Here is a 27,992-nt window from a genome sequence, read left to right on the forward strand (position 1 = left end):
GAAAATGAGTACTACGATGATTCAGATACTTCCAGTGCCCCATCAGAAAGTGCTGCTGCCGCCGCCTCTAATTTAAATGTAAATCGTAATGTTGACGATCTGTCTTCGTGGACTACTGGACCTTTCATACCAGTTGTTCACGAATTTGATGATTTCTTTTCTGGAGTCAGCCCGCACACAAATTTATCAGATAGCTCTAAAGAAATAGAATTTTTTGAGCATTTTTTGAATTCAAATATAATGGACAGAATCGTAATCGAAACAAATAACTATTATACAGAAGACATTAGAAGACAAGAACCATCGCCGAAATCACGAATGCATAAGTGGGTCAACACAGACGTCCCAGAAATGTACATTTTTTTTGCTGTAAGTATGTTGATGACTAGAAATCGTCACATCACAATAGAGGAACATTGGTCAACCGATCCACTCTTATCCAGCCAAATGTTCGGGAAAGTAATGCCAAGAGACAGATATACTTTGCTTTTGAGGATGTTGCACTTTTCGGATCCCAATACTCAAATTCCTGGAGATAAATTACATAAAATTAAAATTCTGATCGACCATTGCCGAGAAATATTCAAAAAAACAATGATGCCGCACGAGAACTTATGTATCGACGAAAGCATAATTGTTTTCAAAGGTAGATTGCTGTTTAAACAGTACATTCCTTCAAAACGCCACCGTTTCGGCATAAAAATGTTCGTTCTTTGCGATGTGATGACTGGTTATATATTAGATTTCATAATATATTGCGGGGAAGGAACAGATATTGTCGATGAGCAGGGACTTGGCATTTCGGGAGCTGTGGTAACGACATTAATGAACGAATATTTCGGTAAAGGTCATACTATGTGGACTGACAACTGGTATTCAAGCCCAGACTTATTTAAACATCTTCACGAAAAAAAAACAAATGCTTGCGGAACAGTCCGAAAAAATCGAAGAAATATGCCAACATTTAGGAAGCTCAAGAAAGGAGAAGTGGAGTCAAAAAATAGTAGCTCGCTATTGGCTATAAAATGGCACGACCGGCGCGAAGTCCATATGTTGACTACATTGCACAATGATTCATTTACACCCACAGGAAAATTCAATAGGCAGACCGGAGAGCCTATACTGAAACCTACATGTGTTATCCAATATAATAAATGTATGGGATCTGTAGATAAAGCTGATATGATGTTAAGTACACTAAGTTGTATGCGAAAATCAATAAAATGGTACAAAAAGGTGGCTTTCCATATCATAGATCTGTTTTTATTAAATTCATATATTCTGTTTAGTACCATCACAGGCAAAAAAACAGGTCTAGCTAATTTTCAGTTAAAAGTAATCAGGCAAATATTTGAAAAATATCAAGTTCCAGCCACATCCCGCGCACAGCAACCCGTCGACCATCCACTGCGCTTATCAGCTAGAGCGATGGCAAAGCATATGCCGGACATAATTCCTCCCGCAAATAAACGGATAAATCCTTGCAGAGTTTGTCATCTTTGTGCGAATACAAAAAAAAAGCCGAAAACCAAAAAATATTCCAGATACATGTGTTCCGAGTGTAACGTGCCATTATGCGTGTATCCGTGCTTTAGAGAATACCATGAAAAGGTGAACTATTAAAATATTTAAGTGTTTCAAAAATACTAAAATGACCTACCTACATATCAGACGATGTTGAAATTTATAAATTAATAACATTTGAAACTATGTGGATTATGTGTTCTGTTTAGTGAATAGTGTATTGTCATGTTATCAAAATAAACCATTAATATTATCAAGTGGGGTGTAAAAAAGGATTTCTCATAATTTATTAAGTGGTCTGGGATTACGGTTGCATTAACTCTGAAGTTTTGAACATAATTCTGTCATCGACGCACTTGTCCGGAGCCGACACGTCAACAAAATGGCGACTGAAACGTAAGTCACACGCTTTTTGTATAACGCGGCTTGTTCGTCATTCTTTATCATAATCAGGTCACAAATGTTTATTTTTAAGATCGTTAAAAATATTGCGACTATTCATAATCACCGTTGAACACTTAAAATATTTTTGATGACTGTATTTGTACATGTTTGACTGACATTTATTGTGATTTATCACAACTTGAAATCATGACGCGCTCTATTGTATTAAAGCGGTATTCTTGACGCTTTGAAAGGGTTAAATGTATTGTCAGTGTACCTACATTTAATCAAATATATTTATATGGGGACCAACCAGTTAGTTTAATTAATTTTATTTCATATTAAGTATCGTCCACTATGTTTTATTGTACTATTAGGTATATTACGCATTTCGTTTACGATTTTATTTAACCAGCTATGCTTTATTTCGTGAATATTCCGACTGATAACGGGGCTTAAAAATATATTTTTACACTTTATTGTTAAGAAGGTTTTTGTGAATTCCATAATGAAACATGTTCTTTTAAAACTGCTGTATGTACTTACTTAAACTGCCAAAAGTTGGTAAGTCTCAAAATCATGTTATGGAGAAAATGCAATTTTAAGTTTGACATGCCTTCTAAAATCAGGCATAATGCTAATTTCTTTGCGCTTTACGTGCGTGTTCTCTAATGTTCGGATGATCTAGAATTTTTTTTCTAGCATAGCATAGACACATAATTAAGAAATGTAAGTGGTAGCTTGTCAAAATAATCATATCGTGGGGTTTCTGCCTAAAGTTGAAAAGTCTCAAAATCATGTTATGGAGTAAATGCAATTTGAAGTTTGACAATGCCCTTTAAAATCAGGCATAATGCTAATTCTTTGTGGTTCATGTGCATGCATTCTATATATCAGATGACCTTGTTTTTTTTTTCTATCTATTATACATATTTATTTATAGACATAATCCATTGTTAACTCTAAATACCTTAATTATCGACTTACCGACTTTTGGCAGCAACCCCAAGAAATTTTGTATTATAAATTACTGCAGATAATCTTACGCATCATCAGCAGGTTGCTCATCCAGGTCAACATGCCAGAGAAATGAAATTTCCATTGTTGTATAAATTGTAGCCGAGAGAAATCTTTAAAACCTTCTTTTATATTGAATTTGATATTGCATGGGTTTTTTTTATTGTCATATCTTATTTTATGTTACTTTTAAATTTATTGTGTTATGTATTCAGGATTCATAATACCTATATAAAATTATATTTAAAAGTCGAAAAAACATGGTGCCATTAATAAAACAAATATTTACACGCACAATCTTTGTTTGAATCATTTTATTTATAATAATCATCATATTAAAATAGGAACATTTTCTTTGAACTAAATATAAGGCTCTCAATTTTAATTAATTTTGTTTGTGGTAGTTCTACTGAAATGTGGTAAGCGTAATAATTTTTTTTATGAAATCGGGTAAAAATTTTGCAATAATTGATGTTTTGAACATTTTCATTGATGTGTTAGATTACTACCCCGTTAAATCAAGAGTCAACTTTACTTAGTTAACACAGATAACATAAAGTATGCAGTAAAGGCACTAAGACATTCATCCACCAAAACCTAATACTGTTATCTTGCCACATGGCATATGGAACGTATGATTTGGGTTCATCAAAATTCTGTACATAAACATCTGAGACCGTGGCCGTACACTGAATGCCTCTCTACCATAAGTTGAACAACCCGATTGCAACTGACGGCTCGCGTTTGTTGTTAATTGTCATACTTGTTTTCTTCCGTGTTTCATTATAATTGAGTGACCATAGAGAAAAATACTCCTCTGTTTATGTACAAGGAATACTTCGAAATATACGAGCATATCCAAACACCGTATACACTCGCGCATAATTGGATGAACACTCAAATAGTTTGCATATGGTAATAAACGGCATTTGACAGCCTAGTTCGGTGGATGGCCTATTAGTTACGTTTTATTAAATATAAGTTCATATTCAAAATATATCCAAAAATTGGGACAGACATTTTTCCAGTATAAATGATTACAAAAATTTATTGGATTACTTAAATCTACAACACTGGTTGAACACTTGATATAAAATATAAACAAAATACAAGAATTTTCCAACCATAATACTACAAGGTAATAAATTGCCACAGATTGATTTATTATTCCATCGGTAATAATAACTTATACCGGTAATTATTATTGAAATTACAACATGAGAAACTATAAATATACGACACAAGAGTGAAATTAGATAGTTTTGCCAGAAAATAAAATATATAGTGACAGCGGTGAGAAAGCGATAGTTACAGATAGCAGTTGTAACAATAATGATATACACCCTGCGTAATTCCTGCGGACTAGAAGAAATCGCATCTGAACCTGTTTATGATTAAATTCTTCCACAGTAGTGACACTATAAAACTACCTACTCTTTAACTAATATTATGCATTTTATTCTGAAATTTTCAAGTCAATGCGAATTTAATAGTCCAAATTACCACGTGGTTACTGTTTAGTGCAGATATATTATGAATACATTGATCCGATTGTTTTAATTGGGCGCCAAATTGACAATAACTTTCTTCACAGAGTATTCAGGGGTCGTTACTCGCCCGCCGACTAGCTCAGGAAATTTTCGGGCGGTCAATGAAGTTTATTAAAGAATCGCATGAACAGTGGACAAAGGAGTGCTTATATCAAGGTGAGTAGGTGTACAGGCGTCGAGTAATCAGCAAATAATAAAACACGAAAAAGTTATTTTGGACGTCACTTGGTAGTACGATGACCATTTATTAAAGTAAATAAAACACAAAAAAAAAGTCAAATTATTAACGAGATACGGAACACAATTAATAAAAAAAACTAAAAATCTAAAGTCCATTGTCAATAGAGGTCGGTTGGCACTTCCTTATATTAAGTGATGGACGTCGAAGATAAAATAAAATTTATTCAGGCGGATGCCACTATTATTAAATTTATAAAGGAAAACTAAAAAAAAAAAAAATTCTATGTCCCATAGGTATATAGCAAGGAGGAAAATTTTTAAAATTATGTTCAAATAGTTTTTTGAAGTCTGGCCCTGGATTGTGAAGGGGGGAAAGTCGGAGAAAATTTCCTAAGTATGGGCGCCTTGCAACTCCGTGGAGAAATTTGGACGGCCTATGGTATTATCAAAAATAAGAGACCGATAGATATCAACGCGCTCGTTGCTTGGGGTCTACGGTCCCCTTGATGAGATAAATGACAGAATTCGCGATTTCGTGAGTATAGTAAAACTCCGTTATTTATTAGGATCACAGTTAATTCTAAATTCGCCATAAATTGAAATATTTGCCAAAATTCATTTTCAGCGATTTCCACTAATTCGATGAATGCATCTTAATAGTTACCATTGATCTTAATCTGAAAGAAATTGTATCTGAAACAGTGTTTGCGATTTGCAATATTTCAAGTTCTTTTGCCATACATTGTGTATTTTTTTTTCGATTTTCTATTTCCATCTGTATTGTTATTGTTGGGTTTTTCAATAGGCAGTCTTCGTCACTCTTCCACCATGATATTATCATGATGAATCAATACTGAATGAGAGAAAATGATTGAAAAAAAAATTACATTTTTTGCAATCAGCTATAATATTTCATCGAGCTTGAGTGGCATCCTATCTTTGGTGAGAGGTGGAATGACGGTGACCATGACTCGCTCCCCCAATTGCGGGATTCTTGATCCTCCCATTTGGCTGATGTGTATTAAGCCGTTGCGCCCTGTGCCGCAATCCACGAAGCATCCAAACGGAGTGACATTGTTAACGACACCTGAAACAGTTTAAACAAACTTTCAGTAATACGTATATGAGATACTACTTTTCACCTGACCGAGATATGGATTGCACAATAAAAGATGTGGCGGCATTTTTCAGCATACGTATGTGTAGAGTTGGGTTTCAGGAATTCTCGAGAAATTTTAACATTTCGGGAAATCCCGGATCTCGAGAATCTTTTCTCGGGATTCGGGATTTCTTTATTATCAAATATTAATTGAAAAACGATTTTATATAATATGACAAAAGTGGACAGGAAACACAAAACATTAAAAGACTGATCGGGGCATTTAACACAATTAAGCCAACGCAGACTCAAAATGAGCGCAATTTTTCCAACATCAGAGAATTTTGTGTCTCAAAAGCGTACGCTATTGTCAGACGCAGCGATTGACAGTCTTGTGTTTTTTGAAATACTATTTTAATAAGTAATGTTTTGAATTATTTTTGTTTTCCTACTTCTATTTTGTTTGTCTTCTTAAAAATAAAAAAAAATCATAGTTATTTGGAATCTGTCTGTTTTTACATTGATTTTAGGATTTTTACAGGTTTTTTTAAATTTCCCGATATCTCGAGAATCCTTTTCTGGAAATCCCGAATCTCGAGAATTCAAAATTTCATAATTTCGGGAAATACCGAATCTCGAGATTGAGATTTTCTCGGGAAATACCTAACTCTACGTATGTGTCAATATTAATTCATTACATTATTGGCACATAAGCTGCCACTTTTGTGGCTGAAAATAGATTATTTATTAGTGGGGGGATTTGTACTTAATAATAGAAAAGGTTGATCATATATTATATACATATTAACCATTATCTTTTTAATAGATTCAGCTTTATTTTGTTAATCGACTGGTTCCTTGTTCTGGATGAAAGATACATTGAAAGAACCACATAAGTATCATGTTTTTTGCCAGACGTGTGATTCGAACCTGCGACCAACAGCTTCAGTACACAGTGAACCAGTGAACACAAAAATAAGGGAAGCGGCAGTGGCGAAGGGTGGAGGTAGGCTGTTAATATCCGACATAAGTGGTGCATATTAACCCTTAACCAGGCCTCGTTAAACTGGAAATAGTAAAGTTATTCCAAATAGTGATTTGTACTTATGAAAGGCTTTGAAATAAAACAGTTTTTCAAAACAAAAAAATTTCGATTTTCGGTCCCGTGGAATTCGTATTACGAAAACGAGGTTTTACTGTATCCCCCATCCTGGTTAAGGGTTAAACTTTGTCAGTCATACGTATTTGTTTTTATTGAACTAAGACTAAAATTTACAGATGTAGTTGTTAATTAAAAAAAAAATCATTTAAACCCTGCCTAACCAAACCATTATAGTTTTGGTATGCTTTGGGCGATCCAACAACATTGTGCACACTTTTTCATTCATACTTATTTGTTTTTGTTGAATTATGAATACATATTAGTATATTACACATGTTCGTCAGTTTTTTCTAATTCATTAAACCATGCCATAATATATATGTATAAATATTATTCTATTTAATGTCATAATTATAGATATTTTATAGATAGATGAGTATTTTTTGACTATTATCTATTATGGCTTGGTTTTCGCATGGTTTAATTGAATTTTAAAAACTAACCAACACCATCTGTAAATTGTAGTATATCGTATCTTAACAGTCTACCTCCACCTACACTGGCAAGCAGGTTACATTCTGGGTGTGGAGAAATATGGAATAAACTTAAACATGCGTAATGGAATATGTTTGATATTTTCAATAGTGCAATTCGTAATGTGCATTGTAAGTTTGTCACATATACAAATTGCGCATTCCGTAGGCTTCAAAGTTGTCCTATGGCTGGCTTCGCATCTCATTAATCTGTTCTGTGGTGGCTACTATATTAAATTCGTAAAAAAAATTAGGTCAAAATAAGTTCTGCTCTTTAGATGCCTATAACATTAATCTAAAAAAAATTTACCTGATAGCTTGGCGCCTTCCTTGATTTGATTGATATTTGTCACAGCGATGGAGTACACCGGTTTAGTATTTCTCAGAGGATCTTCATGAGGAGCAGTCGTAAAGGCATCCACGATTAACTGGATATCACTTTCGGCAGATTTCAGAGTTTCGGCCATCCTGGGAATGCTAACTGCAGAAATATTTCTCCTTACATCTCTTATGAAACTGTCCTTGCCTAGGTTTTTTACATCTAGCTTCATTTCATCAAGTATTCTAAAAGGATATATTAGTCAAATTTGTATAACATGTAATCATTTAAGAATACAGTAAAACCTTGTTAATACACGGATAATTCGAAATTCTCTGTAAAACGAAATCTTCACAAAAAAAAAAGTCCCTCAAACACTATTTTCATATAAAACCATACATTTAATTCGAATTTCGTAATACGAAATTATTTCACAATCCTGACATAAACATATTCAATAAATCATAATAAAGTACACTATTTTATGAGCCAGTCATTGAAATTTGTTCGACTTTTTTTAAATCATCATAATTGTGTATTTTATGCAATGACATTATTAATGAACAACGCACTCAATACAGTAGCTAGCAAGTAAATTCGCGCATAGCGACATTCGCACATGTATTGGTAGACGTCACGCAATTTCCATTATGCAATATCACGCACCGGGAATTTATAGCAATATCACCTTTATTGTAATGGCGTTAGAACAGTGTTTCTAGAGTCAATGTTCATTTGAGCGAACCCGTTCGAACCGAACCATTCGGCAGACCCGACAAAAAGCATCGGGAATTTATAGCAATATCACCTTTATTGTAATGGCGTTAGAACAGATTATGCCATTCGGCAGACCCGACAAAAAAGTAAGTGTCATTTTTTTTCCAGATGCTTCGTCCATATTAATTTCAGTGATTTTATGAATGTAATAAAAATAATCCTGATATTTTATGACCCATCAACATACACAGTGGTGTGGTATGTCATCAGTGGCACAACTGTACTCCACTCAAAGGAAAAACAATAACGTACATGTTTCAGGGATGTATTTAATTGTGTGTTGTATTTTCACTAAACAACCAATGCCAAACAATAAAATTGTGTTGAGAAATTGAGAAATAAAAAAATCTTTCATATTTTTTTTTATAAGTCTAACTCAAGACAGGGTGGTAAATACCAGTGGCGAAGGGTGGAGGTAGGCTGTTAAGATCCGCCATAAATAGTGCACACTAAACTTTGTCAGTCATACGTATTTGTTTTCATTGAAATAAGACTACAATTTACATATGGCATTGGTTAGTTTTTAAAATTCAATTAAACCCTGCGAAAACCAACCCATAATATATAATAGTCAAAGAATACTCGTCTATCTATGAAATATCTAAAATTATGCAATTAAATCATACATAACTTTGGATATTTTTTAGATATAATAATATTTTTATCTATTGTAGTTTGGTTTAGGCAGGGGTTAATGAATTAAAAAAAAAAAACAGACAATATTATGTGTAATATGTATTTTTAATCCAACGAAAACAAGTATGAATGAAAAAAATGTGCAAAATTTTTTCGTATCGCCCAAAGTATGCCAAAAGTATTATGGTTTCGTTTAGGCAGGGTTTAATTGATTTTTAAAAACTAACCAATACCATATGTAAATTGTAGTCTTGTTTCAATAAAAACAAATACATATGACTAATAAAGTGTAATGTGTACTACTTATTACAGATCTTAACAGCTTACCTCCACCCTTCGCCACTGGTAAATACCTACCTACATTATTTGGTAACTTCAAGAAAAGGCTTAATGACGCATGGTATAGGACAGATTTTAATTTGAAAGAATTCAATTGTATCAGAAATTTGATAGGAACGTCTATGATCGGAATGAATGCAATTTTTTTTGGCATGTTATTTAAATGTGGTAATTAAATGCTCCGCGGGTGAAGCGGTTAATAAACAAAATCTGTATCGAATTTGTAGAAAAAATTTTCAATACCGCTATAGAGAAAGTGTACAACTGGCGTCTATTAATCGAGAGTATGGGATTATTTTACTACCTGTGTGCTAGTTTATAATTTTCAGGATGTATCCAAGTGTCATCAAGTTTGTTTTTACTTTGGGGAACTCTCAAAAATCCCACGCATTGTTTGAAAACCTTTGGTCCGATCCCGGTCACTTTGAGGAGCTGGTTCCTGTCCAGAAATGCACCGTGCTCCTCTCTGTACTTTAAAATTGCGGCAGCACGTTTTTCAGTCAGTCCTGCAATTCTCCTGCAACAGAATTAAACCATTTCATTTGAAGATTTTGGTATTTCCATCCATTAGCATATGCTGTTAAGCCACTAAGGCCTTCCGCTCATGAGAAGACGAGACTGAAACTAAAATTCCAGCCAATATCTAGCTAATGTATTTAAATGGCGGCTCGCTCACGGCAAGACTGGAATCTCTCAGTTTCAAAACATTCGCTACTAAACTGAAGAGACGCGACATGCTAGTCTCCCAGTCTCTCAGTTTCCAGTTCCCCATAAAACAGTAATGCCAATATCAGTAGATTCGATGAAAAATTATATTTTTTTACCAAAATTGGTAGCACTGAACTGAACAAGCAATAACAAGTTAAGACGTCAAAAGTTAAAAATGGGCGAACCGATTTAAAATTTTTCGTAGAAGTTGAGAAATACTCTATAACTAAGATATTACGGAAAAAGCTTGGAATGAAGTAGATCCAGTTTGACAGTTTGAAGTTATGAGATTATTATTTCAAGTGGGTTTCAGTAGCGCCGTGTGCGAAGCATCAGTCATTGGCTAGTTCGTCGAATTTTAGTTTCTCCATGAGTGAAAGGCCTAAAGTGCAATGATATGTCTACTTAAATTATTTTTCATACCATACTGTATTTGCGACAGTCCATAATACATTCCATAATTACATAATTCCATTTCTAAATTCATAATTGATAAACTTAGGATTAAAATGACCGAAGTTCACGGGTAACCAATCTGAGTAAATCATTTTCTAACACTAAGGGCGGACGTGCTCAGCGTGGGTCAAAATGGAGCTTTTTTCTATTTTCAAAGCATGATCCTGGACATCCTTCAATTTTAGTTTGTAAATTTATGGCTACGGCCGTATGTTGTAGCTTAACCACTGGGGAATGCCAAAAGAAATGGCGTATTTCAAAAAATCACTACCTTATTCTTAGGTCAATAATTATTATGAACTTTATGCAGTCATCAAATGTTTAAAATAAATATAAAGGATAATAAGGCTTCAAAATTATAAAAATAGATTATCTACAACGTTTAAGGTATGTCCAGGATCATGCTTTGAAAAAAGAACAAAAGCTCCATTTTGACCTACGCTGAGCATGTCACATTCAAATATTTGTGGTAAATGACAGTTTTCTGTTAGATTGATTTTAATGTTAGTTTTTCTTTTGCCGTATTGTATTTTATAATTAAAAAAATTTGCCTATTTTTACTACCAAATTAACCTCACCAATTGTTTTCAATATTCTGTAAATGAGGTTTTGTTCTCAGATGATCCATTATTACAATTCTAAATGTTTTTAGTATTTGAAGGGGTATAAGTCGAAGAAAAACGTTCAAAGGAAGGTTGCTATGAAAATATTACACTTTATACAAAAGAGTTCATGTAATGTAGGTACAGACCTACTAACTTATCTAAAGAATGGATGGGGGAGCCACATCAAAAACTACCCAATCAAGACTCGCAACTTGAAAGAATCTGACATTCGAATGACGTTTTCAAATGGCGTCCATATGATAGTCCGTAGTTTCATTTTTGACTGTTCTTTAGATGAGTTTGTAGGACTGTAATCCAATTTTAGGAATAAAATTCTTATAATTTTTTCTTACAAAGCAGTTACATGTTTGAATCCTTTTTCATGCACATAATATAGGTACAGTGAAACCTCGATTCTACGGTTTTCAAGGGACCCTAAAAAAAACAATAAATGCGGGATTTTTTAATTATTTTCAGTTTCTTAGTTAGAGTTCTAGTTTTTTCCATGGGGGGCATTTTAGTTGCGACTTATAAAAATTCGTGATAAGAGATTCGAGGCAAGCCTGAGCGCCGACCAACCTGTGCAAATAAAGCGACGTGACTGAAAGGTCTGTAGGTTATGTATCATAAACAATTCTACGAAAGCGAAATGAAAAATATTCAACAAAAACGGTCGTAACACAAACATTTGTGACGGGTCCATAATATTTAGACGATAGATAGAGGAAAACAATAAATCGGGGAACGGTTAATGCGGGATTATTTAACATTGTTCTTATGGGTGCTTGGCGGGATTTATGCGAGAACGGTAGATCGGGGTTCCACTGTATGTGGTAATATGAAAACTGCTCGAAACTAATTTTTTACTAATGTCATTTATACTCCTTCAATCCTCAGTACCTCAATTGTTTTTTCTAAACTGTTAACATGGAAAATCAAAAATCAACGAAACAATCAAAAATCAGATGACGAATTGATTCATTACCTTAGCAAAGCAAGAGATGCTGTATTGAGATCAGCACCCACAAAACTAGCGCAGCTGACCACAGTATCGGTGAGAGCTTCATTGAGGAGTTTGGCAGAGACATCGTGCTGGTAAAGACCTACACCGATACACTTTGGCTCCACTTTCACCAGTTCACTGAGGGGATCCAGAGCTCTTCTAGCGATGGAGATAGCCGATATCAGTTTAGGATCCATTCCAGGATGTTCCTATAAATATCGAATTCAATGAAGATATTGTGAAATAAAATATAATTATGATTTCATCATTTTGAAGATAGATTTTGCACAGCACATTCCAAAAATAAATGCGGTCTAGAAATATGCATATAGCAGACCTCTTATGACTATAGTGAATTGATAAGTTTTAAATGAACAATGAAATTCTTAAATCCTGTGTATTATCCCTTGAATAAAAAAATAGTCTAAGAAATAAATTATTAAGGCTATACTTCAGTTGAGGCATGGTCTAAAAATATCGTGGATTGTGCAAATGACGCGTGCCGAACGAAATATAATTTGTCATAAAAATCCAACATGCGTCCATTTAATGTTATATTACTAATAATAATAGTATATTCATTGACATGTTTTCTTTTTTAAGTACATACGTAAAGTTTTTTAGTCATCTTTACACGATTTAAGAATATTTTCATCCGACGCCATGACAAAACAAATCGACGTGCGGACACCTCGACTGTCGGTCTCCGATTGGCGACTAGTGAGAAATTTCGTCGCACCGACTGTTGAAAATTATTTGCTATTTCACTGAAGTACGTTCTTAACGAGTACAAATAGGTACATTAAAACTGTAGAGATCCTGACATTGTCTATGAATGAAGATCCGATATTGATTCAAAATTACAAAATAAAGGACTGTTACTACATATGTCATGGCAACAGACAGTTAGAATTCTTTAGATGTGTCAACATTGAAAAAAACATGAAACAAATTTTTGAAAAAGCCTTTAGCAAGTTTCAGATTACAGTTACTCTCGATTATCCGGATTTTCATTATCGGGTCCATCTTAATTCCTGTTTGATCCCGATAATCGACGTTCTACTGTAGATATTTTTGCCTTCTGATATAGAATACAAAGTTGATAATATTACAAACTCAATTTTAGTTTTTGTAATAATATTGCATTGCTATGTATATAACAGTGGCGAAGGGTGGAGGTAGGCTGTTAAGATCTGACATAAATAGTGCACACTATGGTTTGTCAGTCATACTTATTTGTTTTCATTGAAATAAGACTAATATTTCGTCAATCAAACCCTGCCAAAACCAAGCCATAATAGATAATAGTCAACAAATAGTATTATAGTTTAGTTTATTAAGTATTATAGTTGGGTTTAGACAGGGCTGAATGAATTTAAAAAAATTAACCAACAATATGTGTAATATATATTCTTAATCCAACGAAAGCCAATAAGTATGAATGAATAAGTGTGCACAATTTTGTTGTATCGCCCAAAGTATACCAAAACTAATATGGTTTGGTTTAGGCAGGGTTTAACCGATTTTTAAAAACTGACCAACACCATCTGTAAATTGTAGTCTTAGTTCAATAAAAACAAATACGTATGACTATCAAAGTTTAATGTGCACTATTTATGGCGGATCTTATCAGCCTACCTTCACCCTTCGCTACTTGTATGTAATATAAACATATTATACCTTAGCTGCTTCAATGCTGCATGAGTAAACAGACGATCCTTGTTCAGGGACGATCACCAAAGGAATATTTTTAACGACCTCCCATTTTCTTAGCCAATGCTCTGTCTCTCGACATGCTGTTCCATTGCCCAGAGCAATTACACCACATCTGAGAAATTGTCAAAGTAAATATACAATTTTACTCTTTTACAGATATATAATACATATATGGTATAGGATGTTAATGCCGGGACGCGCTGGATTTATTGATTGTCCCTATGTCACAAATATCATATTATTCTCAATGCATGTGGATTTGCAATTACCGGATTGGTAAATAATATTATAATCTATACTTTACACAAGAATAAGTAAGTTAAAATATGCAACATTTTTCTATCACACTAAAATGTTCACCTCGTTTTCGTATAGCCAGAAAATTAAAATTTAGCATAGAGATGCACATGCGGACTCCATCCAATATTCTTAAAAATAAACTAATTTTTTTTATTAACCAACAATCTCAAACCATCACTAATAGATCAGTCATGGGCGGTAATGGAACTTATTAAAACATGTTAATAAACTATTTCTTTTATTCAACGAATAAGAAACAAGATTTGAGAATGAAACATTCTATAATATATTGAACATACATAATTTGAAAACATCACCAAGTCTATATCTAATATATAAAAATTAATATTTGTGTGTTTGTTTGTTCGTATTTAATGCGCAGCCATACCGTTCATCCGATTGCGATAAAACTTTGTAAACTTATTGCTTGCACTTGCGGGAAGAGTATAGGCTATACTAATATATAAAAATGAATGTCTGTCTGTCTGTCTGTCCCGTATGCGTTCCTATACCATTCATCCGATTGCAATGAAATTTTGGTAAGTGGTTGTATGCATACCCATAAAGGTTTCTGAATTAGAAAAATCATCATCTTCTTCTTCTTCTTCATTATATTTTCTTTTATTCGTATGGTTCCTATACCATTCATTCGATTGCAATGAAATTTCGGTAAGTGGTTGTATGCACACCCATAAAGGTTTCTGAATTAGAAAAATCATCATCTTCTTCTTCTTCTTCATTCTATCTTCTTTTATTCGTATGGTTCCTATACCATTCATCCGATTGCAATGAAATTTTGGCAAGTGGTTGTATGCATACCCATGAAGGTTTTTAAATTAGAAAAATCATCATCTTCTTCTTCTTCTTCATTCTATCTTCTTTTATTCGTATGGTCCCTATACCATTTATCCGATTGCGATGAAACCTTCATCAGTTGTTGTGGTAACACCCGCAATGGTTTTTGAATTAGTACAACCATCTTCTTCTTCTTCTTCTTCTTCTATTCTATATTCTTCTATTCGTATGCGTTCCTATTCCATTCATCCAATTGCAATAAAATTTTCGTCAGTAATTGTGCCAACACCCGCAAAGGTTTCTGAATTAGTACAACTATCTTCTTCTTCTTCTTCATTCTATCTTCTTTTATTCGTATGGTCCCTATACCATTCATCCGATTGCAATGAAACCTTCATCAGTTATTGTGGTAACACCCGCAATGGTTTTTTAATTAGTACAACCATCTTCTTCTTCTTCTATTCTATATTCTTCTATTCGTATGCGTTCCTATTCTATTCATCCGATTGCAATAAAATTTTCGTTAGTAATTGTGCCTACACCCGCGAAGGTTTCTGAATTAGTACAACCATCTTCTTCTTCTTCTTCTTCATTCTATCTTCTTTTATTCGTATGGTCCCTATACCATTTATCCGATTGCGATGAAACCTTCGTCAGTTGTTGTGGTAACACCCGCAATGGTTTTTGAATTAGTACAACTATCTTCTTCTTCTTCTTCTTCTATTCTATATTCTTCTATTCGTATGCGTTTCTATTCCATTCATCCGATTGCAACAAATTTTTCGTCAGTAATTGTGCCAACACCCGCGAAGGTTTCTGAATTGGTGCAACCATCTTCTTCTTCTATTCTATCTTCTATTCGTATGCGTTCCTATACCATTCATCCGATTGCAATGAAATTTTGATCAACTGTTGTGCTCACGCCGCAAAGGTCTCTGAATTGTTACAACTATTTTCTTTTTCTTCTATTCTATCTTCTTCTATTTGTATGCGTTCTTATACCATTCATCCGATTGCGATGAAATTTTGACCAGTTGTTGTGAGCACGCCCGCGAAGAGTTCTGAATTAGTACAACCATCTTCTTCTTCTTCTATTCGTATGCATTCCTATACCATTCATCCGATTGCAATGAAACTTTGGTGAGTTGTTGTGCCCTTGCCCGCAAAGGTTTCTGAATTACTACAATCATCTTTTTCTTCTTATATTTGTATGCGTTCTTATGCCATTCATCCGATTGTGATGAAATTTTGACCAGTTGTTGTGCGCAAGCCCGCAAAGGTTTTTGAATTAGTACAACCATCTTCTTCTTCTTCTATTCGTATGCGTTCCTATACCATTAATCCGATTGCAATGAAACTTTGGTGAGTTGTCATGCGCATGCCCACGAAGGTTTCTGAATTATAAAATCATCTTCTTATACTATTCGTATGCGTTCCTATACCATTCATCCGATTGCGATGAAACTTTTGTCAGTTGTGTGCGGTTTCTAAATTATTATTATATAACATACAAAGTTTGTTGTTTGTTTGTTCCATCCAATTTTGATTTTTTTTTTACTACATATTTATAACATTAATAACGTTTTCATATTTTGGATTCGATATTAATTTAGTGTTCTTATGTTTGACCTTTACTCCTATTATAATTATTTTCATATTGCCATATTGTATTACACAGATATTTTAATATTAAAGAAATAATTACCTCTTATTATTTTTCAAATATCTAAGATAAATATAACCACGAAGCGACCCCGTGCGAAGCCGGGTACTTCAGCTAGTATGTTATAAAAACTAAATAATCGAGTTATCCGAGACGTCGGTTAGTAATTAAGGTAATTGATACCTACCTTAATTTAATATACTAAAACTGATAGCCAACATTATCACGCAATTCGATTCAATAACTACTAGGTAAATCGTCGTAATTAAATAGGATGCCCGTAGCTTAATTGGAAAAGTACACTGGTGCAAATCCAGCGGATACAAATTCAAGTCCCATCGGGTGTTGTATTTTTTCTACTATGCATGAGATGTTTTCAAATGATGTATATTCAAAATATGTTAGTTCTTCTTGGAAGAGGCTGTAGAGCTCCAGGTTATGTTGAATACGCCATTCCATTCTTATTAATAGAATTTTTTTGTTAATTTTTACTAAATTTACATTACGTTGGCTTGGGCCAAATTTCTCTTGTTTTTGGCCAATTTAGTGATTGAAATTTTTTTTCAGAATTGCTACTCCAATAAATTATGGTATGTTATCCATCAATAAAAAACATTGTGAATTCTAAATTAAAAGGATCGAAATTTATAGATTATCGGTACTACAACCTGAAAATGTCAATTGCTGCTAGATTCGGCTTATAGTTGTTTAGATTACCGAGGTTTTACTAGGTGGATAGAGGTGAGAATGATATATGGAATATGGACGGTAAAGCATGAAATCTCCACAACTCATTCTGATATTTCACTGTTCTGGGTAGCAAAAATAAAGCAAAGATCACTTTAATGGTTGCCGACCTGCTTCATTTTTAGATTGCATTAGTAATTCATTGCTTAGCAATAGCAATTACAATATATCTATTTGTTGATGTATAGCCGTCTAATATAACAACATAATTAAATATTATAAGTAATAATATAAGAATAAAATAAATACGTGTTTAACTATGGCACTGGCTGCGCGCCAATGCTAAATACTAATTAATACTAATCACTGTTCTAATGTTTCAGCTGTGTGAACGGCGTGATATTAGTGAGTACTCGAAGGTCTGTTGTAACGGTCGCATAACAAAATGTAATCTGTTAACTCTGTACATTATTATTCATGAAGTTGATAATAAATAAAGTTAATCATATATATAAAACTATGTTGATAATTTACGATCTCTAAACGATCCACTATTCCCAACACTATTAACTGACTTACTTATATTCATAAACAATGTTGTGAATCTTGTCTGATTCTGGGTCAAACGATGCATTTGTGTTAAAATTTGGGTACAAGATGAACGAAGCAAGGATATTGCCAGAACTGTCTACGATTCCCACTTTACTGCCAGCTGCAAATCCAGGATCTATACCCAAAATGGTGTGGCCTTTGATCGGAGCGGTCATCAGTAATCTCTTCAGGTTGGAAGAGAATACGGCAATGGATTCTTTTTCAGCCCTCGCACTCAGATCAGATCTCACCTGACGGGATAGCCACGGTTTGATATATCGGTTGTATGCATCGGTCACGGCCTTGGGAATGTAACTGCCTCGCCAAAGTGACAAACAAAACCTGAAATAAATTGGACATCTCTCTGAATTTCGGTTTGCTGTATGAGTAACCTGCCATAAGTTAAGTAATGTCAATTGGGAGAGCAATAACTGTGTTCAATCAAATCGCTTCGGATATTGATATATTCCACTTACGTGAGCTGAGTTTAGGTGGATATTGTTTTATAAGATTTTAGGGTTTATCTACCTAGTGCACTCTAGTGTGCTTCCATGTACTTTTATTTTTATTATTTACTCATATTGTGTACCCCGTATTTTTATTTCAATATTGTAAACACTTATTGTTAATATCATATACTGAACGCTTTGAATTTATAATTTGTCATGACGTTCATTATTTGTATAATAAATAAATTTGAATTTTTAATAAACTATTTCTTATATTCAAGGAATAATTCACAAGATTTTGAAAATGTAACATTCCATATATTGAACATACATAACTTGAAAACATCTCACATAATATATACCCACTAGAAAAAATCATATTTGAAAAAAATTTATCGAGCTTTGTATTTTTTTCAAATATGTGAAATGTTTTCAAGTTATGTTTGTTCAAATTTGAATTTATTCATCTTCCGTTTTTTACTGAACAAAAATTATTGTATTTTACCTTATTATAATATATATTTCACGAAAAAAAGGCAACAAGCAATAAAATTAGTAAAATTTTACTGTCTCGATAGTTCAGCGTTTTATCGAAATGACCGATTCGGATCAGATTTAGTGCGAAAAAATTAATGAATATTATATAAAAAAACATGTTAGGATTATGTACCTATAGCTTCAGATTTTAACATTGTGTGCGTGTATTTTTTACAATACATGCGTAATCGTTTGTATGTGTTGTATCCGTGAAATGTATTAGTTGAAGCCTTTGGCTTTCTTAGATTGTGTTTGTGTTATAGCTATAATAGCTTATTACGTATTAGGGGAATTGCTATTTGCCGTCTGGTTGACCACGTCGACAATCAATTTATAATACATACTTACAGACAGATGTCCTTGGAATATTAATTAAATATACATATATTTATAATTGACAATAAACGGCACATATTTTGCATATTGAGTTAAGTATAGAACAATGATAAGTAGATCCCTGTGAACGTTTTGATGTATCGAAAAGGTTTTTCCTTCACTCCTAGATGGTGCTGTAAGGTTTTGAAAACTGCTTAATCCACAAACAACGATAAACAGAACAAAGATGGCGGATGTTAGTGGTGTGAGGTTGTCATCTAGTGGCATAAATCAATTAAAGAAAGGCAGAAAAAGGATTACGGAGTCTTCGCCATTGCAGTGTTACATATACCTTTGTATTTACATCTAAGTGGAACTGTAATCTCGTATTATTTACACGTATTGTAACCAAAATAAGAATATAAAAATAATTTACCCTTCTAATTTATGGTAAAACCAATCCGGAATGGAGACTTTTACCGAAAGAACTTTAGCGGCTTCTCCCCGGTTCAGCGCCAGTATTTGGTGCGACTTCAAGTAATTCACTTTCATTTTAAATTCCAAATACAAATTAAACTTATCGGCATCATTTTTACTGTCCTTGTGATATTTTTGGTTGACAGTCGTATCTTTTTTAGGTTTCTCAACCTTGGTTTTCGCCTTGACAGCTTTCGCTTTGCTGCTCTCAATATATATGACCGTGTCAGATTTTCTAAAATGAAATAAAACATGTTATAACTTTTGGTTACATGTAAATTGTACGTAAAACTTGTCACCGTGGCACAGTTCGCTGTGAGCTTTTTTATCGGAAAGAGATGACCGTATACTATACGGTCCCCAATTTTATTAGATTCAATTTAAACACTAATTCAATTTTCACAGCTGATTTTGGCAAAATTCATGAATTCAAGAATGAAAACCTAACCTAACCTAACAAATAATCCAGTATACCGGCTAATTTCAAAATTTGTTTGCCGCTGGCTTCCTGTAAACCGACAAGAACTGTGTTTTATTTAGACATGAATTTTATGTCAGTACTATACCACCCAAAGAGGTTGGACAGTCTTTAAAATACGGCCATATATTTCCGATACAACATTTCACGGTGAAGTGTGATACGGCGAATTGCATACGTACAAGTTTCCGGACACAATAACTAATAAGGTATTTTCTTCCCCCCCAAAAGATAGCTAACTATTCCTCATTAAAAAAACTCATATCGGGATATTCGTATGCATGCAGTTGGCTATGTTACAGTTCATTGTGATCTGTTGTATTGGAAATAGATGGCCGTATAGTATTGAGATCAAATTTATGTCTAAGTAAAATACTTAAAAATACATAATAAAAACCACCAAAATATAATAAAAAGACAGAAGAAAATCGGTAGGTAAGTAAATTAGAAATAAAATCATATCGTATATATTTATATAAAATTCTGATAGGTGCTCGTATGTATCAAGTTGTACCTATCAAATATCTGATAATAATGACAGCGGTATAATCAGATATTTGTTCTTATTGAATCTATTTAATAAAATTGGAAAATTATTGTCTGCAATGCTCCACGAAAAATTCACTATTTTTTGATTTCAATGCTATACGGCCATCTCTTTTCAGTAGACAGCTCACAGTGAAATGTAAGAGCCAAAGCATACTTACGCCACGCACGTCACTTCCAGTGTGCTTAGGTCTTAATACATATGTAAAGAGGTGATATAGATTAAAAAGGAACAAGTTCTAAATGCTCATACTCACAATTTCCGTATGAATTCTAAAACCCGGGAATCCTTGTAAATGGTTTCAGCAATGAGGTGAATGATATTCGTTTCCACTTCTTCCACACTACGCAGTCCGTCAACGTTGGCATCACACAGTGATGAAATGTAAATTTGTCCTCCGCTGAGGATAGTCTGAGCGGCTTGTTCCAGTCCTAATTTACGTGCACGCTCTGCCAGGGTTCTGCCTTGGGTTTTAAAAGGATCATACTAAAAAAACAAAATGTATGTAAAAAAAAAATAGTATGTATAAACAATCAGAAGTATGAAAACAATACAACTAGTAAATGACAATTACAAAAAGATACTATATTAGACAGTAGCGAAGGTTGGGGTAGGGTGTGGAGATTCGACATATTTTTTATCTATTATGGTTTGGTTTTAGGCATGGCTTGATCGAATTTTAAAAACCATCTGCAATTTCGCGAGTGGAGAACTACAAGGTTCTAAGTGTTTTTACCTTGGAGAAACAAAAATAACAATGAGTCAGCTTAGAATACTACTTCTTTGTTGGGTTTGTTTTTTCAAGGACGAACACTTAGAACCTTGTAGTATTAGGCTCACGATCTGTATCCTTAATTCAATGAAAACAAATAAATATGACTGACAAAGTGTGCATTATTTTTGTCGGATCCCCACAGCTTACCTCTACCGATATGGTTTGGTATAAGTAAGGTTTGATTGAATTTTAAAAACTAACCAATACCATCTGCAAGTTGTATTCTTAGTTCAATGAAAACAAATGAGTATGACTGACAGAGTTTAGTTTGCACTATTTATAACAAGCCATAACAGTAGAGGTATAGCGCCTGTACATGTGCATGGATTTACTTGGATTCACAGTAATAGCTGTTTAAACGTAAAAGTGCTGACTGTCCAATCTAATTCTTCAAGCGTAAGTAAGACGCGATGTTGCCATTGTATGGTGCTATTTGATAGGTTCGTAGATAATTGGTAAACGTCAAAATATTCTGTGTGATGTATTTCGTATTTCCTCCGGCAGGTTCGCCACTATTGTTCTACTGTGAATGCATACCACCAGTGGCGACCGGTGAGTTATTTTACTGGGAGTTCACTTTTTTCACCTTTTGACTGCCGTAAAAAGGCATTTGCCTTCATCAAAACTTCACCAAAAAATCAAAAAAAAAAACTATTGGTTTTTTTAATTTAGTACATTTAAAAGAAATAACAAATAACTCACTATTTATTATTTGTTGTACCTCTAAAAACAGTTTTTCTTGAAAAAAAAATGGATTTTAAACTTTAACACAAACTATTTTGTTTTGACCGAATTATTAGTAGTACCGAAATATCTCGTATCTGGCAGTGACCGGGATTTATTGTTCATTTGTATGAGAAATCCATTCTTCTGTTTTTCATCTTGAAATTTTTCGACTTGAAATTTTTCAATTACGCGTTTGTTGAAGTCAGGAATCTCTTGTATCATTCTTTTTTCGATACTGAGCATACATAATGCGTTCAATCTTGATTGCGCGATGGTGTTTCTACTAAAACACTTGATCCGTTTGAGTGTGAAAAAACATCTTTCGCTTTCCACTGATGTCATCGGAATAGTAAAAATTAAATTTAATAGTAAAACCGTTTCCGTAAATGTGACAATGAGATTTTTTTCGATTAAAATGTTTTATAATGCTGAGGCGCCATCAGCATTATAAAAATTATCCAAGCTGTAAATAACAGACAATTCATTTTTGAGTTTATTTTTATCTCAAAAGTCAGACGTATTACAGAGCTAGTTTGAAGAGATATCATAATTGATAAACATTGTGAATTTAGTTATCAAACTGAAAAAAAACTTGAAGTTTATTTTTAAATTGTACTTCGCCTAAATTTGAGAAATGTTGTCAACATGTGCAGAAATTTAAATGCGTACTGTGAAAAGAATTTATTTTTATAATAATATTGAATAAAAATTGTCATACAATAATTGTACGTCTGATACGGGCTGAATCTGCGTTTGGGCCGAGAGCGACTTGAACTGTCGCTCCCGAGCACGTAGAAAAAATATTTACGTATTGCTGTTCCACGCGCCAGACGACGCTCTTTCTCATTGCAAAGAAATCGAAATTAGATTACTGGGCGCTTTGGTCGAGCGATGGCGAATATCGCTCACATCAACATATAATATTATTATTTAAAATAGCCGGTTAAAAACACATATTAGAATTTGTTTTTGTATATGAATTAATGACTACGGTAATAGATTAGAACACTTTTAATTAATCAAATATAAATTAAATACTCATTTAAAAAAAGTCTTTTCGCATAAATTGAGTGGGTGGGTGTGCACCGCTCCAACGCTCTCAAGGGAGAATCGCCACTGCATACCACCATGCAAGTAGGTACCTACCAACTACTGCGTGAAAATTCAAAAACTTTCACGATAATACGTGTTTACATGTGTCTTTTCTTGTTATGGCCGTGATAATATGCACTGTCAGCAGTAAATCGATGCACGTGTAAACGGGGTATAAACCCAACCTTACATTGTGGAGATTTGACAAATATAATGCACACTTTGTCAATCATACTTATGTTTTCTATGAAATAAGAATACAAATTGCAGAATGTTTTTAGAATTCGACCAAACCCTGCCTTAACCCAACCATAATAGAGAGAAGAATATTTTTTATATCATGGTTTGCTTTAGGCAGGGTTTAATTGAATTTTAAAAACTAACCAATACCATCCTCAAGCTGTATTCTGAGTTCAATGAAGAAAAAAAAATATAACTGACAAAATTTAGTGTGCACTATTTATGTCGAATCTCCACAGCCTACCTCCGCCATTAGTCACTGATACAATTTATTGTATCGAAACGTTCAAATCGAGAAAGTCAGTCCACTTAACTTACAATGGTTTACTGTATTTGAATTAAAAAATCTCACCAGCATATTCAATTCACAGATAGACTTTGCATTTACGATAGACTTTTGCAAGTCCGGTGTTAAGTTTTCACTCTTTTTAAGAGTATCCAGGATTTTTAGAGCCCTCTTTCTCATTTCACATATATTTGTATAACTGCTGTGAAGATCATGTAAACTAAAAACAAAAATAAATGATAAATGAAGAAAGAATAATATGATTATTTGAAGATAATTAAGTATTATAAATGTCGGGCTAAATCCATGAGGTGTGCTGCTTTGAAACTGGCAGCTGCATGAAATTAAAATGTTTGCCCCGCATTCAGTGTGAGGACCCAATGGTTTGAACCAAGGCCTGAACAAAAATGAACCATAAGTGTGAGTGAGAAAGCGTTCGGCACGCTTATGTTCTCCGCAATACGCCTTAGGGCAAGATAGAATTTCTACTAAAAATATGGTTAACTATGTTGTGTTTAAATTTGGTAACTGTACTGAGAAGCAACATGATGGTATAACGTTTCATAGTTAAGTTAATAATAATAAAATTGAGGTTCTATTGTGCGTTATACACAAGAAACATGGCTTCATATAGCTGAAGAATACACACTCTCTTATATTGTTACTCTGAGGTTTAAACAAATGGCTTGCAACCATTGAAAAGTTTGATAACCTCCAATCTGTGGAGGCCCAAGCTCTGTTGTACTGGAAAGCTACTTTACTATTATTACTGAGCTGGTGTACTGGAAAGTGATGGCCGTATAGCATTGAGATAAAAAATAATTCATTGTTCATGGTGCATTGCACAGTAGTGTACCAATTTTATTAGATTCAATATGAACATTATTATCAGATATTTGATAGGTACAACTTGATACTTAGACCATGTCCAGATGGCGCGATTTGACTCGCTCATAAAAACTCGGGCACACTCCAGGTACATGTGACCTCATTGAGCCGTCCACATGTAATCGCCACGTTTCACTTCTCGCACGCGTTTGAGGTACAGGTGACCTCATTGATCTGTCCACATATTATAGCGGTATGCGCGTACGCGACACGCGTCATCTGGACAAGCTCTTACAACCACCTACATGTTAATCTACTTTTGAATCATTCAGGATTCTATATAAATATATACGATACAATTATTGTAAGTATTTCTAATTTTTTCTTCTTTTGTCTTTCCCTTGTATTCTGCTGGTTTTATTCAGACATGAATTTGATCTCAATGCTATACTACCACCAGTTTCCGGACATGAGGAATAGTTGCTGGGTATTTGCAAAATGCCTTGAATCTATGTACACACGAAAAACACGTCAATTTGATAATTTGATCCAGCCAGGGGGAGATATGCCTCTTCATATTCAAATGCGTAAGGCAACTAGTCTTTCATCCGGGGGCCCCGAGTTCGATCTCAGCAGGGTCACAATATATTTAGGTGATTTTTTCAAAGTCTGGGTGTTTGTTTTCTATTACAAAATACATTACTGTCATTGGGCCTCATGACATGTTCTAGTGCTAAAAAATAAATATATATATTGTTACCCCCCCCCCCAAAAGAACGCCCCAAATCCCACATCATAATTCTATGCAAATCATAAATTACCAGCCCTGCAAATGTTCGCAACCTCTGTCAATACAAAATAATATTACGAAAACAAATACTTCGCGAACACTATTACGCTTCTTTGTGTCCTGTCGCAGATAGTTACTATACCTGCGCCCAAAACCATTGTCTGTCCCTAAAACCTCAACCTGGGCGAGTTTTACCATTAGATTCCCAAAAATTTCTAAGTCTCCCCCAGCGCCTTCCGAGCGTAAAAATACCCCTCACCCTGAGGAGATTTAGATATTTTAAAAGTAGTACAAATTCTCCCGCGAAAGTGGAACGTACCTAGGACCACGCGCTCGGCATCGCCGAGCGGCTCTTCTCAACGCAAACTGCAAAGCCACGCTTGTCTCCCTTAAAATGGCAGTGCTGCACAAAAATGAAAGCGAAGTGCCAACCGATTAATTATTACGTGCCCTTACATAATCAACCTCATAACTCACGCCAATTTAATGCCTTTTAGCACCAATCATGTACCCTATAATAACCACAATTTACCTTAGTCATACTGAATCAATGTTTACCCCCATGTGTAACTGTAGTGTTTGTTTCAATGAATAAACGCGACCGCTATACAACCTAAAATCTGTGTTATCAATTTTATACTTTTTGCCAACCCCTGAAATGTCTCTCTCAACATCAAAGTACCTGAATGAAGAATCCTATCAGTACGTGAGTTCTAAAAGGTATTAATATGTAACTAAGTATAGTCGAACTTGGTTATTACGAGGAAGATGGGACCGACTGAATTTGCTCATCATAAGCATTACTCGTTATATAACATTTTTCGCGCCACGTTCTATTTAAGCATAGAATATAAAAAATCTGAAAACCATCGTAAAAATCTCTGTAACAAGCATGGCATTCATAAACTACAAAAGAAGTTGTTTATTGTAATGAAGTGCTGAGCCGCCGGCGCTGGTAGGTACCTACTGACTTCACAGAGCTTGGAATTTTTACATGCAATTTCAACCATATGCGTGGATACTTTTTCAATGTTGTCAGCGAAAACGCCAATTAGGTACATAGACACTTAACTAGTATCATAAACGTAATCCGATCGTGGTGGCATCGGTCTAGTTAACTACCCGGTCGGATTTTATTGTTTAGGGTCGAAAATGTTGTTTTTAAACGATCGACACATTAACAGTTTTGCTCGGAATACCCGAGAAGTAGGTTGTTATAAAAGTGAATAAATGTCAACAAATGTTTTCTCAATACATCTGAGATCTCGCTATTTCCGTGATCGTAATAACCAAGTTCGACTGTATAATATAATTTTATATTTTTTTATAACATTTTGATCATCCTTCTGTTACCTTTCTGGAGTCATATTGTTAACCATGGCCTTTCTATATCTGGCAATAAATGGCAGCGTGTTATCGTCTTCGATAAGCCTGGAGAAATTTTGTGCCACGTGCAACGGTGTGCCGCTTAGATACGACAGCATTCCAGGCACGTCCCATATCGGAAATTCAGATTCACACACATAATTATTATCATTATCACTCAAGTTTTCATTATCAAACTCATCTTCATTGGTTGTCTTTTTGTCTGATTTTTTCTTTGTGGCAACTCTTTTAGTGGCCGGCTTTTTAGGTTTAGCAACACTTCCATCACTGCCATCATCGCAATCAGCTGATGCAGCATCCAAATTTATTTCTTTTAATACCTTTTTTGTAACTGTCCTTTTTGCAAGAGTTTTTTTAGGCTTTATATCATCATCTTCAGGTTGTGTAACTGAATTTATTACATCTTCTGATTTTTTTTGTGTTAGTTTCTTTGTAGCCCGTTTAACCGGAGGTTTTTTCGGTTTCCTCACGATTTCATCAACAGACGAGTCCAAAACAATAACTTCTTCGGATGATGATTTTATTCTCGTAGGTTTTTTTGTGACAGTTTTCCTTACCACTTTTATTGGTTTCTTTGTAATGGATTCCTCGTCTGATGATGTGTCGAAGTATTTTTGTTCTTGAGCTTTTAACCTTCTTTGAGGTGGCTTTCTTGTTGAAGGTATGGATTTAATGGTTTCATGGAGATTAGTTGATTCTGCGTTTTCACTTGGTGACAGTTTAACTTTTTTAAGAGGTGATAATGCACCAATTCTTTCTGACGACCGTCTTTTCCTGCCGGAATCCATCTAAAAATTGAATAGGTAGTTTATAAAAAAACTGTGTCGATTATTATCATCATAATGAATTTTATGTTTTCATTTCAGTCACTTAAAAAAATATAAATGTAGATCTTACTTGTACTTACATTAACAAAGTATTTTAAAATTATTCGTTTTCAGTTTTTTAATCAATTTGAAAAGAATTAATGACGTTTATTGCAAGTTTCCTAAACATTAAAACGTATGGTAAATATTGAAATATTTCAGTTAAAAAGTGACACTAGTGACAGTTGTGAGTTATTAGAGTGTTACAAGACACAT

General features: G+C 34.0%; 1 protein-coding gene across 1 annotated transcript; it reads right to left on the minus strand.

Annotated features, from left to right (window-relative positions):
- Nucleotides 1–4,684: 4,684 nt before the first annotated feature.
- On the minus strand, nucleotides 4,685–27,947 carry LOC147064906 (uncharacterized). The gene is made up of 11 exons (XM_085957402.1): nucleotides 27,818–27,947; nucleotides 26,878–27,698; nucleotides 23,973–24,126; nucleotides 21,044–21,273; nucleotides 19,722–19,997; nucleotides 17,973–18,326; nucleotides 13,913–14,060; nucleotides 12,215–12,441; nucleotides 9,765–9,977; nucleotides 7,700–7,953; nucleotides 4,685–5,742 (listed from the first exon to the last, which is right to left on the minus strand). The coding sequence occupies exons 2-11, from the start codon at nucleotides 27,696–27,698 to the stop codon at nucleotides 5,558–5,560; spliced, it is 2,862 nt and encodes a 953-aa protein (XP_085813528.1). The 5' UTR covers nucleotides 27,818–27,947; the 3' UTR covers nucleotides 4,685–5,557.
- Nucleotides 27,948–27,992: the final 45 nt, after the last annotated feature.

The sequence above is a fragment of the Rhyacophila brunnea genome, unplaced genomic scaffold, assembly GCF_057557595.1.
Source record: "Rhyacophila brunnea isolate RB1 unplaced genomic scaffold, BYU_Rbru_1.0 scaffold_7, whole genome shotgun sequence".
In the NCBI taxonomy this organism is placed as follows: domain Eukaryota; kingdom Metazoa; phylum Arthropoda; class Insecta; order Trichoptera; family Rhyacophilidae; genus Rhyacophila; species Rhyacophila brunnea.